Below are 16,918 nucleotides of genomic sequence, written 5' to 3' on the forward strand. Positions count from 1 at the left end.
TATATATACATTAAAAATAATATAGAAAATTGGGTGCTACTCTGGTATGGGATCTTAGCAGCGGTTATGACATCTCAGTGATTTTAGTTATTTTATGAGAATGTCTTTATGAGAATAAATTTATCTTTGTTGTTGCCACTTTGGCAGGCAATTGAGATCACGTTAAGCAAGTGATATCGCATGCCAAAGTGGCAGCGAAACTTGTAGATAGTGAAGCATATATTGTCTGGTAGTAGGAAGTTTATCACTCATGTGAAATGCGTAGATACTGATGTTACAAATGCTATCAAAAATTATGAAGACGTCAATTGTGCGTTTTGAACTGTCATCAGTATATACCTATTTTCAGCTGTTCTGGGGTCATGCCATGCAACCGAGCCTATGTCATAGACATAGATACAAAATTTTACATACATATTTATATAAGCAGTTAGTATGTTCAGAAAGATATAAGGGTAAGTATTGTATTGTAAAATGAATCAATTATCCATCTCATTCAAACAAATCTGAGCATAATAATATTATTGACGCTGACACCAAATTAACCTGTAAATGTTTACCATGGCATGCAGCGAATTTCATTTTTAATATATATAATCGGTTTTCCATTGATCAAACCCTCAATGGCTCAAGGATTACATTACAAAAACAGTCAAATATATTTTCATGGCCGGTTATAATAATATTAACCTTAAATATATCAAGAGCCGATTAAAAACATTACTCACAAAATCATAAAAAAATAATTTTAATGGTCATAACATAAAACCTTTAGAATGTAATTTTGTCCTGCATATGACCAAAGCGTAGCTTCAGTATCGGCCAATTGACTTGGCCATTGTTATCGTACAAAAAACGCAGCATTGTCAACGACGTTAGTGAATTAAGATAATCAGCTATTTTGCTCTCAGCCAAATATAATAAAGTTATTAAATATTGATTTCATTGTATTTTTTACCTTATTTGCAAGAATGAAGTTTCGTTGTTTCCTGTTGCTGTATATTTTTATCTTGCCGAACGAGCTGATGATATGTGGTAAAACAGGTTTGTTTATATTTTGTCGTTATTTAAGTAATGCTTGGTCTAAGCTAAAAAATTGAAGGTTAATCAGTTTGGAAAATTTATCAAACCAAATATCATTAACTAAATAAAGCAATGCTTGTCAAAATCTAATCAGGCTGAATGAAAATAGTGATAAAGAATAAAAATCAAAAATATACATCTCAACTAATATCTGTAAAATAGCAGGAAACCTGGTCACGTTTTTGATAATGAGTACGAATGCTGGTTTCAACTATGTAAACTTAAAAACAAATAATTTAGCTCAAAATAATTATCGTTTTCCCATAACTTTGATTGATAAAGATGAAAATATAAGAACAACTCAAATCTTTTGTTATATGTTACCGGTGAATTGTTCTATTTCATTTTCTACAAACATTTTGGAATGATCACTTCAAGTTTATACGCGTTAGGTAAATTATATACAGACAAGGAGTCACGAATAATAAAAACTTTTGCATTTAGGTGACTTGTGCATCCACAAACTTGTTAAAGGTCGTCTCGTTACTGAAGGTTTCTGTGAGACTCCAAATGAACAAGGTGGGAATATGCATTGAATAGCACGTTATTGTCAAGATTTTTCGTGAGAATTAATTTTTATTTTATTTACAACAGATATTATCACCCAACTGCGAAACGATGTAGAAGCTGCAAAGGAAAGGGGTAAGTAAAAAAGGGGGGAGGGGATGATGGATTAAAAGAGGTTAGGTTTTGTATGATAAATGGTATAAGATGTTAAAAAAATAAAATAAAATCAATACGTTGATAAAGACGTAACGGCCATTAATTCACTAAACTATTTTACAGAAAAACTTAAAACCTGGTATAAAGCAAGCAACAACTTTTACTACAAAATGTTCTTGGACCAGGTTTCTTATGCGACTGCCAAAGCAAACTGTCAAGAGAAAAAAGGCAAGTTTAGCTTCCGTTGGTGTTCGCGATTCTTCAATAAGAAAGTGAGTATTGAATTATTGTTTCAAATACGAAAGCGATGAAGTATAAGTTCGATTACAAAATGCAATACACATTGAAAGAACTTGCTATGTTTTATATCAGAATATTATTTATACAAATAGCTGCATGATATGTTTGCGGAATAGTGTTGTTTATTTAACTATGTTTTTTATATATTACAAAAACAATATTTTACTCTTATCATCAATAAACATTCAATAATGTTTTTAATCCACAGTCATTTAATCAGTCTTGCCAGTGGAGAACATGTGTGGATTGGATTGAATGATATTGAACATGAAGGCAACTTTATTTGGGAGGATGGCGTCGTTTCCACCGCAGATAATACTCCTTGGATAGATCCACAACCTGATAACGCTGCGGGAAATGAAGATTGCGTCGAATTGACGGAAAATTCATTAAATGACCTTGATTGTTCTAGTTTATTACCGTATATATGTGAAAAATTTGTTTGAGCACAAACTGATTATAATTCTTTCTTTCTTTGTATCATCAATAGATGTTGAGTACCGGTAATTAGTATTTTGGCTTTAAATTGGTTATGTAATTCATTCGGTAATTAAATTAATGATTATCTGCATCGAGAATTTCAATAAATATTGAGGTTTCGTTTTACTTTATTGATTATTTATTTTGTAATATTCAATAGCTGTATGTGCTTTTAAATTTCTTCACTTAATTTTGTAATATATTAAACACAAACATCATACTTTTTTAGGTTTATTCTAACTGTAAAAAACTTAAAGTTTATATAATTCTATATTTGGAACTGCAATAATTTCACAATTTATCAGGAAAGTGAAGGTTATTTTTTAGGTATATTGTTATCTTCACATATTAAATTTGCAGCGTCAAAATCTGAATTTTAATAGGGCGATATCAAATTTCTTCCAAACTAGGTTTCAAGGTATGTAGCCGATCAAATTGTTACAAAACTTATGTAGTGTACCCGATCTTACGGTTGTTTTAAGCGTGGTGGTGGAGATAAAAGTCGAGATAATTCGTTGGGTAAAAACAAGTATAACTAGAGCTGCGTGCAGCTTTAACAGGCTTCCCGCGTAAAAAAAACTGAAGACGCGTTTTGCTCACTAGAGCGTGAAAGCGTGGTCAGTCATGCATAAAATTTGCATTTTATTGCTGGCTGAGAACTTCTGCACATTTGAGGTGAATTTCAAGTTTGTAGGACCAATTTGAAAAAAAAAATAATAAAATAAATAATAATAATAAATAAATATTAATAATAATAAATAAATAATAATAATAACTAGAGCTGCGTGCAGCTTTAACAGGCTTCCCGCGTAAAAAAAACTGAAGACGCGTTTTGCTCACTGGAGCGTGAAAGCATGGTCAGTCATGCATAAAATTTGCAATTTATGATGGGGGACTTATTATCTGCATGTGATGTAAATTTGAAGTCTCTAAGTAGTCTCGTTCTCGAGAAGAAGATGAAAATGTAAAATCCTATATTGCTCACTGGAGCGTATCGCCGAGGTCACTCATGCGTATCCTTGACATATCGTATCCGGAACATGTCCATTAATCATTGTTATGAATTTCAACCCAATAGCATGTATCAATTTTGAGAAATCGCAAAAAAAACTGAAGTCGCGTTTTGCTCACTGGAGCGTGAAAGCGTGGTCAGTCATGCATCAAATTTGCATTTTATTGCTAGCTGAGAACTTCTGCACATTTGAGGTGAATTTCAAGTTTGTAGGACCAATTTGGAAAAAAAATAATAAAAATAAATAATAACTAGAGCTGCGTGCAGCTTTAACATGCTTCCCGCGTAAAAAAAACTGAAGACGCGTTTTGCTCACTGGAGCGTGAAAGCGTGGTCAGTCATGCATAAAATTTGCAATTTATGATGGGGGACTTATTATCTGCATGTGATGTAAATTTCAAGTCTCCAAGTAGTGTCGTTCTCGAGAAGAAGATGAAAATGTAAAATCCTATATTGCTCACTGGAGCGTATCTCCGAGGTCACTCATGCGTATCCTTGACATATCGTGTCCGGAACATGTCCATTAATCATTGTTATGAATTTCAATCCAATAGCATGTATCAATTTTGAGAAATCGCAAAAAAACTGAAGACGCGTTTTGCTCACTGGAGTGTGAAAGCGTGGTCAGTCATGCATAAAATTTGCAATTTATGATGGGGGACTTATTATCTGCATGTGATGTAAATTTCAGTCTCTAAGTAGTGTCGTTCTCGAGAGGAAGATGAAAATGTAAAATCCTATATTGCTCACTGGAGCGTATCGCCGAGGTCACTCATGCGTATCCTTGACATATCGTATCCGGAACATGTCCATTAATCATTGTTATGAATTTCAACCCAATAGCATGTATCAATTTTGAGAAATCGCAAAAATACTGAAGACGCGTTTTGCTCACTGGAGCGTGAAAGCGTGGTCAGTCATGCATGAAATTTGCATTTTATTGCTAGCTGAGAACTTCTGCACATTTGAGGTCAATTTCAAGTATGTAGGACCAATTTGAAAAAAAAATAATAAAAATAAATAAATAATAATAATAATAATAAAACACAGGAATACAATAGGTTCCCTGCTGACAAGCAGCGGGAAGCCTAACTAGAGCTGCGTGCAGCTTTAACAGGCTTCCCGCGTAAAAAAAACTGAAGACGCGTTTTGCTCACTAGAGCGTGAAAGCGTGGTCAGTCATGCATAAAATTTGCAATTTATGATGGGGGACTTATTATCTGCATGTGATGTAAATTTCAAATCGCAAAAAAACTGAAGACACGTTTTGCTCACTGGAGCGTGAAAGCGTGGTCAGTCATGCATAAAATTTGCAATTTATGATGGGGGACTTATTATCTGCATGTGATGTAAATTTCAAGTCTCTAAGTAGTGTCGTTCTCGAGAAGAAGATGAAAATGTAAAATCCTATATTGCTCACTGGAGCGTATCGCCGAGGTCACTCATGCGTATCCTTGACATATCGTATCCGGAACATGTCCATTAATCATTGTTATGAATTTCAACCCAATAGCATGTATCAATTTTGAGAAATCGCAAAAAAACTGAAAACGCGTTTTGCTCACTGAAGCGTGAAAGCGTGGTCAGTCATGCATAAAATTTGCATTTTATTGCTAGCTGAGAACTTCTGCGCATTTGAGGTGAATTTCAAGTTTGTAGGACTAATTTGAAAAAAAAATAATAAAAATAAATAAATAAATAATAATAATAATAATAATAATAATCCTACCTACGGACTGTTGCCTTGTCGTGGCAGGTAGGCTTTAGTCCCTTAGTGAACCCACAAACTGTGCTGGCGGGAGTTATAACTCCTGGTAGGGTCACCCATGCCAGAGAGATTGTGGGGGAAAGGGCAAACTAAAACAGTCCACCGCTTGGGAGTAGCGTTCAATACTCCCATCTCATGAAAATGATGGAAAAGAAATCAAGTAAAAAGCACAACGGCGTGAATGGGACTGAGTCAACTACGACCAGTGTCTCGCCCGGTACGGTAGACGGGGTTGTCGACCAGCCGCCTCCGGATCGTCATTCTACTACTGGTCGCCGAAAGTGGAGTAAAGAATCAAATGAAGTGTTAATGAAATGTTATTTGAAAAGTGAACCACAGCTTAGAGGCTATAGACAACGAATGAAACGTTTTTGGGATGAGAACAACTTGTTTGATGCATCAGAACAACGATTAGCAGATCAGATTAGACAAATAAAGTTGAATGGTTGGTTAACTGTAGTCGAAATAGAAAACATTCAAAGGTCAATTAACTCTAGTTCCGATCCATCGCCAGATGAGCCAGAAAGTTTGCCGGCAGTAAGGACAATTGAGGTGGAGGAACAACTTTGTGATTGCCGCGAAAACACCGAAGAAGTGGAAGTTTTAGATGATGTTACCAGGAGAATTCTTGAAATAGCCCAAGAACAACGTTTACGCCAAGTTCCTTCAGTTCGAACTATTCCAAAATATAAACTATTCAGAGAAACAAGTGTAATAAACCAGGCCCTAAAAGGAATTAGCTCGACTAACATAACGGAAACAAATAAGTTAATTTATGCCGGAGCAATAGCCGTCACTGAAAGACTAAGCCTCAATGTAAACGGAAGAAAATGTAAAGAGCCAGCCTGGAAATTACGATTACACAATAAGATACAAGAGATGAGAAGAGATATTGACAGACTACAAAAATTTGAAACGATCAAGAAAAATAAACTGAAAAAAGAATTGATGGAGAAATACAGAGTAAAACAGAAAGGATTGTCATGCGCAACTGAAGAACTTCGACAAAGAATAATTGCAACTGCAGCAAAAATCAAGAGATATACAGAGAGAACAAGACAATTTCGCCAAAATAAACTGTTTGAAAGCAATCAAAAGCAATTATATCGGGAGTTATCAGGCGATTTTCATACCAGTAAGGATGTAAGTAGAGAACCACAGAATTGCAGAGAATTTTGGAACAACATCTGGGGATCTAAAACCACTCATAATCAAAAATCTGCTTGGTTAAAAACAGTAAAGAAAGAATTGGAAAATATTCCTACTCAATTAAATTTCACGATAACTGAAGAAATTCTCAAAAGGCAATTGAAAAAACTAGCTAATTGGAAGTCTCCAGGGGTTGATATGGTACAGGCATACTGGGTGAAAAAGTTCACTAGTCTGCATGCACGGATTGCAAAACAACTTGACTACTGTCTTCAGCAAGGCAAGGTTCCAAGTTGGATTACCGAAGGAAAAGCAGTATTGATTTTGAAAAACGAAAACAAGGGAAATAGTGCTAATAATTTTCGACCAATAACTTGTTTACCAATCATATGGAAATTATTTACAGGAATGATTGCAACTAGTATATATGACCACATTGAACAAAACGATTTATTCCCGACGGAGCAGAAAGGGTGCAAGAGAGGGTCGCGTGGGCCAAAGGATCAACTTTTAATTGACAAAATGGTCTTGGATAACTGCAGAAAACGAAAAACAAGTTTATCCATGGCATGGATAGATTATCGTAAAGCTTACGATATGATTCCCCATTCATGGATTTCCAAATGCCTGGATTTGTTTGCAATAGCCAAAAATTTGAAAAAACTAGTCATAAACAGTATGGAAACATGGAGAACGCATTTGACGGCAAATGGAAAACATTACGGAGAAATTCAAATAAAAAGAGGAATATTTCAGGGCGATACTCTCTCTCCACTTCTTTTTGTTCTGTGTATGATTCCACTGACGATGGTTTTGAGAAAAACAACACAATCATACTGCATAGGAAAAGGAAAGGAGCGGCTGAACCATCTCTTGTACATGGACGATTTGAAACTATTCGGAAAAAACGACAAAGAAATAGACTCTTTAGTGAAAACTGTACACATTTTCAGTCGGGATATTGGAATGGATTTTGGGATAGATAAATGCGCAGTATTAAGTATGAAAAGGGGAAAAATTACTGACAGTGTGGGAATTTGTTTACCAGATGGGAATAGCATGAGCCAGCTCGAGGAAAGCAATGGATACAAATACCTTGGAATATTGGAATCAAATTCGATAAACGAAAATCAAATGAAGAAACTGATCATCCATGAATATACTAAACGATTAAAACAAATTCTAAAATCAAAATTAAATGGCGGCAACATTATCAAAGCTATTAACATACGTGCAGTTTCGGTAATTAGATACAGCGCTGTTTTTATTGGTTGGTCAAAAAACAATCTTGAAAAGCTCGACCGTAAGTCAAGAAAACTTTTAACAATGTACGGAATGCTTCATCCCAGAGGTGATGTTGACAGATTGTATTTGCCAAGGCAAATGGGGGGCCGTGGATTAATGAGTGTTGAGGACTGTGTTCAAGCAGAGAAGAAAAGTATGACAGAGTATGCAGAGAATAGTGAAGATATTTTGATGAAAGCCGTGTATCGCGAGGGTATTTTGTGTGGCGACGAAGACTCAAATGCATTTAAAGAAAGGAAAATAGATGAAAGAATGGAAAGGTGGAAAGAAAAACCGTTGCATGGGAAATACCTTCGTGAAACTAAAAATATAATGGTCGAGGACTCATGGAACTGGCTAAAGAAAGGATACCTCAAGAAGGAAACGGAAGGTTTGATAACAGCTGCTCAAGAACAGGCTTTGAGAACAAATGTTATCAAAGCAAAAATCGAAAAGCGGGGAGTGTCTGCAAAATGTAGAATGTGTGATGCAAGAGATGAGACAGTTTTTCATATATTGTGTGAATGCTCAAAATTGGCGCAAAGAGAATACAAATATCGACACGATAATCTAGCAAGAATTGTTCATTGGGAACTCTGCAAACTATACGGCCTTAACAGAGAAAATAATTGGTACGACCACACCCCAGAAAAATCACAAAACAATGATAACGTTACGATTCTATGGGATTTTAACATACAAACAGACCACGTCATTACCCACAGAAGGCCTGATATTGTAGTAATAAATTCATCCGAAAATACATGCTTGATAATCGACATAGCAGTTCCGGCCGATCATCGTATTTTATTAAAGGAAAAAGAAAAAATAGAAAAAATATCAAGATTTACGGAGAGAAATGGGAAAAATATGGAATGTAAAAACGAGAATTATACCTGTTGTCGTTGGTGCCTTGGGTGCAATATCAAACAAGCTAGAAGGGTATTTAAAAGATATGAATTTGCCTAATAGATTGGAATCTTTGCAAAAGGCGGCTCTTTTGGGAAGTGCAAGAATACTGAGAAGGGTTCTTGAAATCTAAGGACGCGGGACGTGTCTCGATTTCAAGAAAATATACACCAGTCAAAGAACTGTGAATAAATTTAACAAAAATAAATAATAATAATAAAACACAGGAATACAATAGGTTCCCTGCTGACAATCAGCGGGAAGCCTAATAATAAATAAATAATAATAATAATAAAACACAGGAATACAATAGGTTCCCTGCTGACAAGCAGCGGGAAGCCTAATAATCAGATTCTGAAGCATATAGTAAAATTGCCAAGAACACTTTTGTGCATAATACCTTAACATATCGTCTTCTATTGGGAAAATTTCATAGCTTAACTCCAAATTTTTCTCAAACCAAGAATATGATAAACTTCAACTTCAAATTCTCATTGTTGGTTACAGATGGATATTTTAACATAATTCGTGGTAAAGTAATGTGTATCTTACTTAATAAAATAACCGTGGTATTAACTTCAAAATATGAAATGAGCATGAAGCCTCAAAAGTTTCTCCCGACCACGACATGGCTCCTAAACCCTGATCTGAATCTTCAGAATTTTCGTGCACGATAATGTAAACATAGATTCGCTGGAATCCTGCCATTAACAAAACACGTAAGATCATCGTCACAGGACCTGAAAAAGCTGTGAGAGTCTCTGTAACGTTATCCTGATATAGGTACTGGTAAGTTACAGCCTATGATTTTTGGGGGATTGATGATGAAATATTTCGTTTTGCCCTCCGTGTCCACATCTTTAAGCATAGCTCTCTTGTTTGCGTAAAAAATCGAAATTTGTTCACAACAAGAATTAGAAAAGCGATACAAAGATCCTTCGTTTTCAATTATGGGAAAACTCTGATTTTAATGTTGTATAGTTTGAAAATAGTTTAAAAATAACCACATGCACACTGATAACGATAACAACACATTTTCTATGCTACAAGTTTACTTTAATAAATCCTATTATCTTTTTTATATATGTTATATTCTTTCCTTTTCTCATTTTTCCTGTTTAGGTCCTTGTCAACCGGCAACTACTAACATTACGTCATAAGTAGTGAAGAAGCATGTAAGTGTGATAAAGGCGGAATAAAAAATATTTGGGCTCGATACATATTCAACATGTCCTGGGAAATTGGTTCAGTTGGTCAGAATATGAACCAGGCAACAGTTAGACGGTTAGACCATATTCTCAAAGTGCCAGTGCGATGGATAAAAACACCTATAACCTCAGGGCGATACTCGGGTCTTTCGTCTGTTCGTCGCCGGGTGGTTTGATCTCAGTGGTTTTAGTTATTCTACGAGAAATATTCTTACGAGATTGAACGCCAGCACAATCGGTGCCACTCTGGTATGCGATTGAGATCACGTTAAGCAAGTGCGATCGCATACCAAAGTGGCATCGAAAATTGTAGATTGTGAAGCACATAGTGTCTGGTAGTAGGGAGTTTATCACATTTATGTGAAATAGGTTGATCCTGATGTTGCTATGCTATAAATATTTTGATGACGTCAAATGTGCGTTGCAACTGTCATCAGTACTCTTAATATTTGCTGTTCCGGGCTCATGCCTATGAAATCTCATTTGCAACCGAGCCTATGTCATAGATACAAAATTTAACAAGTTTATATACGCAATCTATATGATCAGAAAGATACAAGGGTATAATAAAATGTATAAGAAGGGTATAATGTATTATAAAATGAATCAAATATCCATTTCATTCAAACAATCTGATAATTATTGACGCTAACACCAAAGTAACCTGTAAATGTTTACCATGGCATGCAGTAAGGAATTTTATTTTTTAGAAATATAAACGTTTTTACATCGATTAAACCCTAAATGGCTCCAGAATGAGATTACAAAAACATCCAATAATAATTAAAATGTAAAATATATTTTCATGGCCGGTTATAATAATAGTAACCTTAATATAACAAGAGCCGATTACAAACATTACTCACAAAAATCAGTTGCTCACATCTATGTTCACGGAAAAATCATAAAAATATAATTTTAATGGTCATAACATGGAATCTTTAGAATGTATTTTTGTCCTGCATATGACCAAAGCGTAGCCTAAGTATGAGCCAATTTATTGTTGTCACCGCCAATAGAACGCAGCTTAATCAACGACGTGTAGTGAATTAAAATAATCAGCTATATATATACTGTTTCCAGCTAAATATACTAAAGTTATTAAAGTTTAATTTCATTGTACTTTTTACCCTATTTGCAAGAATGAAGTTTCGTTGTTTCCTATTGCTGTATATTATTATCTTGCCGAACGAGCTGATGATATTTGGTAAAACAGGTTTGTTTATATTTTGTCGTTATTTAAGTAATGCTTGGTCTAAGCTAAAAAATTGAAGGTTAATCAGTTTGGAAAATTTATCAAATCAACTAAATAGAGCAATGCTTGTCAAAATCTAATCAGGCTGAAAGAAAATATTGATAGAGAATAAAAATCGAAAACATACATCTCAACTAATATCTGTGAAATAGCAGGAAATCTGGTCACGTTTTTGATAATGAGTACGAATGCTGGTTTCAACTATGTAAACTTAAAAACAAATAATTTAGCTCAAAATATATATCGTTTTCCCATAACTTTGATTGATAAAGATGAAAATATAAGAACAACTCAAATCTTTTGTTATATGTTACCGGTGAATTGTTCTATTTCATTTTCTACAAACATTTTGGAATGATCACTTTAAGTTTATACGCGTTAGATAAATTATATACAGACAAGGAGTCGTCACGAATAATAAAAACGTTTGCATTTAGGTGACTTGTGCATCCACAAACTTGTTAAAGGTCGTCTCGTTACTAAAGGTTTCTGTGAGACTCCGAATGAACAAGGTGGGAATATGTATTGAATAGCACATTTTTGTCATAATTTTTCTGAAATTTCCATTTTTTTTCTATTTACAACAGAAATGATCACACAACTGCGAAATAATGTAGAAGCTGCAAAGGAAAGGGGTAAGTAAAAAAGGGGGTGATGGATTAAGAGAGGTTAGGTTTTGTAAGATAATGGTATAAGATGTTAAAAAAAAAATACGTTGATAAAGACGTAACGGCCATTCATTCACTAAACTATTTTACAGAAAAACTTAAAACCTGGTATAAAGCAAGCAACAACTTTTACTACAAAATGTTCTTGGACCAGGTATCTTATGCGACTGCCAAAGCAAACTGTCAAGAGAAAAAGGCAAATTTAGCTTCCGTTGGTGTTCGCGATTCTTCAATGAGAAAGTGAGTATTGAATTATTGTTTCAAATACGAAAGCGATGAAGTATAAGTTCGATTACATAATGCAATACACATTGAAAGACCTTGCTATGTTCTATATCAGAATATTATTTATACAAATAGCTGCATAATATGTTTGCAAAATAGTGTAGTTTAATTACCTATGTTTTTTAAATATCACAAAAACAATATTTTACTCCTATCATCAATAAACATTCAATAATGTTTTTAATTCACAGTCATTTAATCAGTCTTGCCAGTGGGGAAAATGTGTGGATTGGATTGAATGATATTGAGCATGAAGGCAACTTTATTTGGGAGGATGGCGTCGTTTCCACCGCAGATAATACTCCTTGGATAAATCCGCCTGATGACTATGAAGGAAATGAAGATTGCGTCCATTTGACAGAAACTTCATTAAATGACTATGATTGTTCTAAGTTATTACCATATATTTGTGAAAAATTTGTTTGAGCGCAAACTGATTATAACTCTTTTTTTCTCTGCTTCATCAATAGATGTTAAGTAATTAGTATTTTGGCTTTAAATTGGTTATATAATTCATTCGTTAATTAAATAAAATTAATGATTAACTGCATCGAGACTTTCAATAAATGTTGAGGTTTCGTTTTACTTTCAATAGCTGTATGTGCTTTTGAATTTTTCACTCAATTTTTGTAATATATAAAACACAAACATCATACTTTTTTTATGCTTATTCTATCTGTAAAAAAATTAAAGTTTGTATAATTCTATATTTGGAACTGCAATAATTTCACAATTTATCAGGAAAGTAAAGGGTATTTTTTAAGTATATTGCTATATTCACATATTCAATTTGAAGCGTCAAAATCTGCATTTTATAGTGAGATATCAAATTTTTTCCAAACTAGGTTTCTAGGTCTGTACCCGATCAAATTGTTACAAAACTTATGTAGTGTACCCCATCTTACGGTTGTTTTAAGCGTGGTGGTGGAGATAAAAGTCAAGATAATTCGTGGGGAAAAAACGAGTGTAATAATCAGATTCTGAATGCATATATATATAGCAAAATTGCCAAGAACACTTTTGTGTATATTACCTTAACATATCGCACTCTATTGGAAAAAATTCATAGCTAAATTGCAAAGTTTTCTCAAACTAAGAATATGATAACATTTAACGTTACAAACATATATTCTCACAAATTTCTCCGTAAAATAATGTGTATCTTACTTTAAGATAACCTGGGTACTGACGACAAAATATGAAATGAGCATAATGCCCCAAAAGTTTCTTGCGACCACGACATGGCTCCTAAACCCTGATCGGAATCTTCGGAATTTTTGTGCACGAGGATGTAAACACGGGTTCGTTGTGATCCTGCCATTGCCCAAACACTTGGAATTGTCCTAACTTTTTTATACGTTGCTATTTTGCCGTTTGAAAGAATTGCGTTCCCAATCTAGGAAAAGCAAAATGAAAAAGAGATAAATTATATCTGTAAACAGTTATTATATTTGTTATTTTAAACTATGCTTATACATACAAAATATAAAAAGAGAGAATGGTCACATATATGAAAACAAGTGTCAAATTTAATATAAAAAAATTCCCATGTCGTATAAATAAATGTGTTACCATGAATTTAATAAAAAAAAAAACAGCAAAACTTTGGGTGAAGTACGGGTTTACGTAGGACCGAGAGGGAAAAAGTAATAGCCTTTTATCGACTTTTCCCGGCTTCAAGTAGGCCTACTGAAAAATTATCATTAGTAACGATGAAAACAAAAGCAACAATTTAGCCAACGATCCATATCTATATTTTGTGTCTAGTAACTGATTACTTAAACTGGCTTAAAAGTTTGATAGCCGATAATTAGTGTCTTCTTTTTATATAATTTCAGAAAATAATAAAATCCAACTCATACTTTATCTTTTTTCATTCCTGTCCAAATATGAAATCGCAAACTTTTTGCTGGCATTTGTCTTCTTAGGTATGTCATTATGATGTCATATTGATACATCGTAAAAACATCAGCGAGTTTGAATCCTTGGGCGACACAGATTTCTCGAGCTTCCTCAAGATCTGTGTCCCGTGTAGAATGAACTTCTGACCAATAGCACATTGATTCAACTATTATTCCACTTTTGTCAAAGCAGATTTTCTCTGTAATCATGAAGTTTGTTTTCAGCTTTGCAATATTTTCTGATTTTCTTTAATTCTTGATGGAGCATAGTTTAAGATCGCTAAAAATATTTTTTAAATAATATCTATATCCATTACAGTATTATTTTTTCTGGTATAATTAATTTTACAATACTTTGCATTTCCGAATGAGTTTTTTCCAGTCTTTCGATTGATGTTGTCAAAATGTTGTTCGTTGCTGTCAATGAATCAATGCGTTGTTCCATCTGCTCAACTTTAACTTTCAAATATTCGTTCTCTTATGCATTAACAAAAGCATTCATCAAATTTAATCAATCTTTATATTGGGGCCATTATTGTGAAAATTTAACTTTGCCACATACAGCGACCATCGAAACTAGTCAAGTATAAAATTCTATGTAGTGAATCCTTTTCAAAATCACCACAATATGTGTTAAACGACGGGATAGAAAAACAATACTTTAGGTACAATACTAACAATACTAACATTTCATTTTCACGAACTGAAAATTTGCAAAACGATTGGTCTGGAAGTTGATAAGAAAGGACCTTGGTTCGATAAGTTAAACAAGACAGCAAAGCTCAAATGGGAAGGCCCAAACAAAGTAGTAACAAATCTTTCATACCGGTAGTCTGATCACCAGATCACTGAGATGAGATCATGGTACTACGGCACGGTCCCATAGTGCCTTTTTTTTTTTTGAAATAAATAAAAGTATTAGACTTCTAGCAAGAACAATACTCCGTGTCCAACACTGTACTTTTATATTTATACCTTTTATATTGTTATACACAAGCTGGAGAAGAGTTGAGCTTTCCCTTGTCACCATCTGTTTGCAAATTATGGGAAATTCCTTTCTTAGCAGATATTTTCTAATGTCATACTCCGACTGATTCCAATCTGATGCAACTGGATCACAATTGGCAATCTGACATCCAGGTTTTGCAGTACAGTGAAATGTTTCTTCAGTTTGGCATAATGATATAACAGCAATAATTTGACAAAAAAGTATTGCTTGGATATGTTTCATTATTGTAGGATATTGTGATCTTAACTATGTTCAAATATATGAACACGAAAACCAAAACAGAGTAATACGGTTATGGTATTACTGTATGGTATCTGTCATACTATACATTAATTAACGGTACCGCAATCTTCACAAATATGCCAAACCACTAACGCGAACGCGGAATCGCCGCAAGGTGCTCAATTTTAATTTTGACGACGTCACCGCACATAAAAAAACGATACAATAAAAACACAAAAGTACGATGGTTGCATGAAGAACTTATTACGTTGGAATAGGAATTGAATACATTAATTATATCCAATAAAATTTCAAATTGAAATCAAATTTTGTTTGCTTCTATGGCAATGTGTGAATTCTTAAATTATAATTTCGAAATGAGTTTCGTAATATAGTATATTTAAATATCAGTAAATACAGATTGACACGTAGCTTCAACATTTTCTTTATTATAGTCAAACTAGTTGATGTACTGAATAAATGTATATCTATCAATTGAAAATATATGCATCAATGTTTTATAAATTACCATAATTTTGAGTTGACCTCAAAGAATTAAACTATAAATGTAGAATGATCTCTACAAGTAATTCAACTGTAAAGTAATCTTGTAATAAGGAGTATTCACTGAATATCTATCATCTAGTTATACATCTGCACCTTCCACAATTAAAAGGCTTACAATCTAACAAATACGTATACATGAATCAATACAAATTCAAAAGCCTTGCGACATGCACTTACGCAAATCATGCCGTTATATTATCAAATTTGCTGCTTCGTTAAATCTTATTGCTTTATCGGTCGATCTATTTTTGCATGCAAAATGCCTTAGGGACAAACTGATGTCATGGACTCATGGAATAAATAATATTATTGTCTCTAGGCGAATTGTGTATTCAGAAGATTGTCCAAGGCCGTCTCGTTTCTTGAGGTTTATATGAGAATCCGAAAGAACGCGTTAGTGAATATAAATTGAACAGTAAATTATTACACACAATATACATAATAAAAATAATGTGTTCATAAAAACCAAAGTTATGAAAAACAATTCGAACAGACTGCTGCAAAAGAAATGGGTGGGTAAAATAATAGAACAAAGGAGGTTGACAAATGCTGAAATGTGTTTGAGGGGCTAAAAACGAATATTATAACAAGTCATATTATATAGAACCGTAAACTTGATACAAAGCGAGTGACAAATTTGTTAAATTTTTTTTTAAATTACTGACTTGGCTGCAAAAGAAAATTATCAAAACATGAAGCCAATTCTGGCTTCTGCAAGTGTTACATTCATTCCATGTCGTGAATCTGTTTCATGCAAATATCTTTATATTACATTTTACATCCCATGACTCAATTTTTTAGTTATTAAGTGTCTAATGAGCTTGAAGTGTATATTCCTATATGAAATTAGATACTCACTTCCACAAGTAAATTTAACTCGTTTCTACTCTAAAAAAATGTTTATTCGAATGCTAAGCATGTGCGAATTTCCTTATGACTTATGGGATAGATTTGTTTTATATAAAAAGAAGAACCAAGTAGAATATCGAATACCATCACACCGTGATGCTCGCAAGCAATTTGCAAATTTTGTTTTTGATAATGAAACATGAAACCAGTTGTCCGGACGCATGGCGTCGTTTCCATAAAAGATATTATCATGGACATTCTAATAACGTTATGAAAATATTAAAGATAATGTACGTTTTTACGACA

At 33.7% G+C, this 16,918-nt stretch overlaps 4 protein-coding genes across 7 annotated transcripts; 3 read left to right on the top strand and 1 right to left on the bottom strand.

The window, feature by feature from the left end:
• The first annotated feature begins 360 nt into the window (after positions 1–360).
• On the top strand, positions 361–2,438 carry LOC120337719 (uncharacterized). Its single transcript, XM_039405601.2, has 5 exons — positions 361–1,044; positions 1,528–1,602; positions 1,678–1,725; positions 1,870–2,018; positions 2,255–2,438. The coding sequence occupies exons 1-5, from the start codon at positions 972–974 to the stop codon at positions 2,303–2,305; spliced, it is 396 nt and encodes a 131-aa protein (XP_039261535.2). The 5' UTR covers positions 361–971; the 3' UTR covers positions 2,306–2,438.
• A 3,009-nt stretch (positions 2,439–5,447) lies between these two features.
• Positions 5,448–8,708, top strand: LOC144428015 (uncharacterized). The gene has a single exon (XM_078116652.1). It carries the CDS (start codon positions 5,448–5,450, stop codon positions 8,706–8,708), a length of 3,261 nt encoding a protein of 1,086 aa, XP_077972778.1.
• A 1,699-nt stretch (positions 8,709–10,407) lies between these two features.
• Positions 10,408–12,495, top strand: LOC120337722 (alpha-N-acetylgalactosamine-specific lectin-like). Of its 3 annotated transcripts, XM_078116991.1 has the most exons (4): positions 10,408–11,072; positions 11,549–11,746; positions 11,872–12,019; positions 12,256–12,495. In XM_078116991.1, the coding sequence occupies exons 2-4, from the start codon at positions 11,701–11,703 to the stop codon at positions 12,488–12,490; spliced, it is 429 nt and encodes a 142-aa protein (XP_077973117.1). In that variant the 5' UTR covers positions 10,408–11,072; positions 11,549–11,700; the 3' UTR covers positions 12,491–12,495. The 3 variants fall into 3 exon arrangements, with proteins under 3 accessions (XP_077973117.1, XP_077973116.1, XP_077973115.1); XM_078116990.1 differs by having other exon boundaries at positions 10,408–11,746; XM_078116989.1 differs by lacking the exons at positions 10,408–11,072; positions 11,549–11,746 and having other exon boundaries at positions 11,759–12,019.
• A 724-nt stretch (positions 12,496–13,219) lies between these two features.
• Positions 13,220–15,932, bottom strand: LOC120337716 (uncharacterized). 2 transcript variants are annotated; one of them, XM_039405597.2, is made up of 4 exons: positions 14,941–15,932; positions 14,320–14,442; positions 13,927–14,165; positions 13,220–13,460 (listed from the first exon to the last, which is right to left on the bottom strand). In XM_039405597.2, exons 1-4 carry the CDS (start codon positions 15,194–15,196, stop codon positions 13,233–13,235), a joined length of 846 nt encoding a protein of 281 aa, XP_039261531.2. In that variant the 5' UTR covers positions 15,197–15,932; the 3' UTR covers positions 13,220–13,232. The 2 variants fall into 2 exon arrangements, with proteins under 2 accessions (XP_039261531.2, XP_039261532.2); XM_039405598.2 differs by lacking the exon at positions 14,320–14,442.
• Positions 15,933–16,918: the final 986 nt, after the last annotated feature.

Source organism: Styela clava, chromosome 10 (assembly GCF_964204865.1).
Source record: "Styela clava chromosome 10, kaStyClav1.hap1.2, whole genome shotgun sequence".
In the NCBI taxonomy this organism is placed as follows: Eukaryota; Metazoa; Chordata; class Ascidiacea; order Stolidobranchia; family Styelidae; genus Styela; species Styela clava.

Coding starts and splice junctions, on each gene's coding strand:
- LOC120337719 (XM_039405601.2), top strand. CDS start 972: ATGAAGTTTCGTTGTTTCCTGTTGCTGTATATTTTTATCTTGCCGAAC. Junction 1,603..1,677: donor TGAGACTCCAAATGAACAAG/GTGGGAATATGC, acceptor TATTTACAACAG/ATATTATCACCCAACTGCGA. Junction 2,019..2,254: donor CGCGATTCTTCAATAAGAAA/GTGAGTATTGAA, acceptor TTTAATCCACAG/TCATTTAATCAGTCTTGCCA.
- LOC144428015 (XM_078116652.1), top strand. CDS start 5,448: ATGATGGAAAAGAAATCAAGTAAAAAGCACAACGGCGTGAATGGGACT.
- LOC120337722 (XM_078116989.1), top strand. CDS start 11,808: ATGTTAAAAAAAAAATACGTTGATAAAGACGTAACGGCCATTCATTCA. Junction 12,020..12,255: donor CGCGATTCTTCAATGAGAAA/GTGAGTATTGAA, acceptor TTTAATTCACAG/TCATTTAATCAGTCTTGCCA.
- LOC120337716 (XM_039405597.2), bottom strand. CDS start 15,196: ATGAAACATATCCAAGCAATACTTTTTTGTCAAATTATTGCTGTTATA. Junction 14,443..14,940: donor TGTGTATAACAATATAAAAG/GTATAAATATAA, acceptor TTAATGCATAAG/AGAACGAATATTTGAAAGTT. Junction 14,166..14,319: donor AACTCATTCGGAAATGCAAA/GTATTGTAAAAT, acceptor TCATGATTACAG/AGAAAATCTGCTTTGACAAA.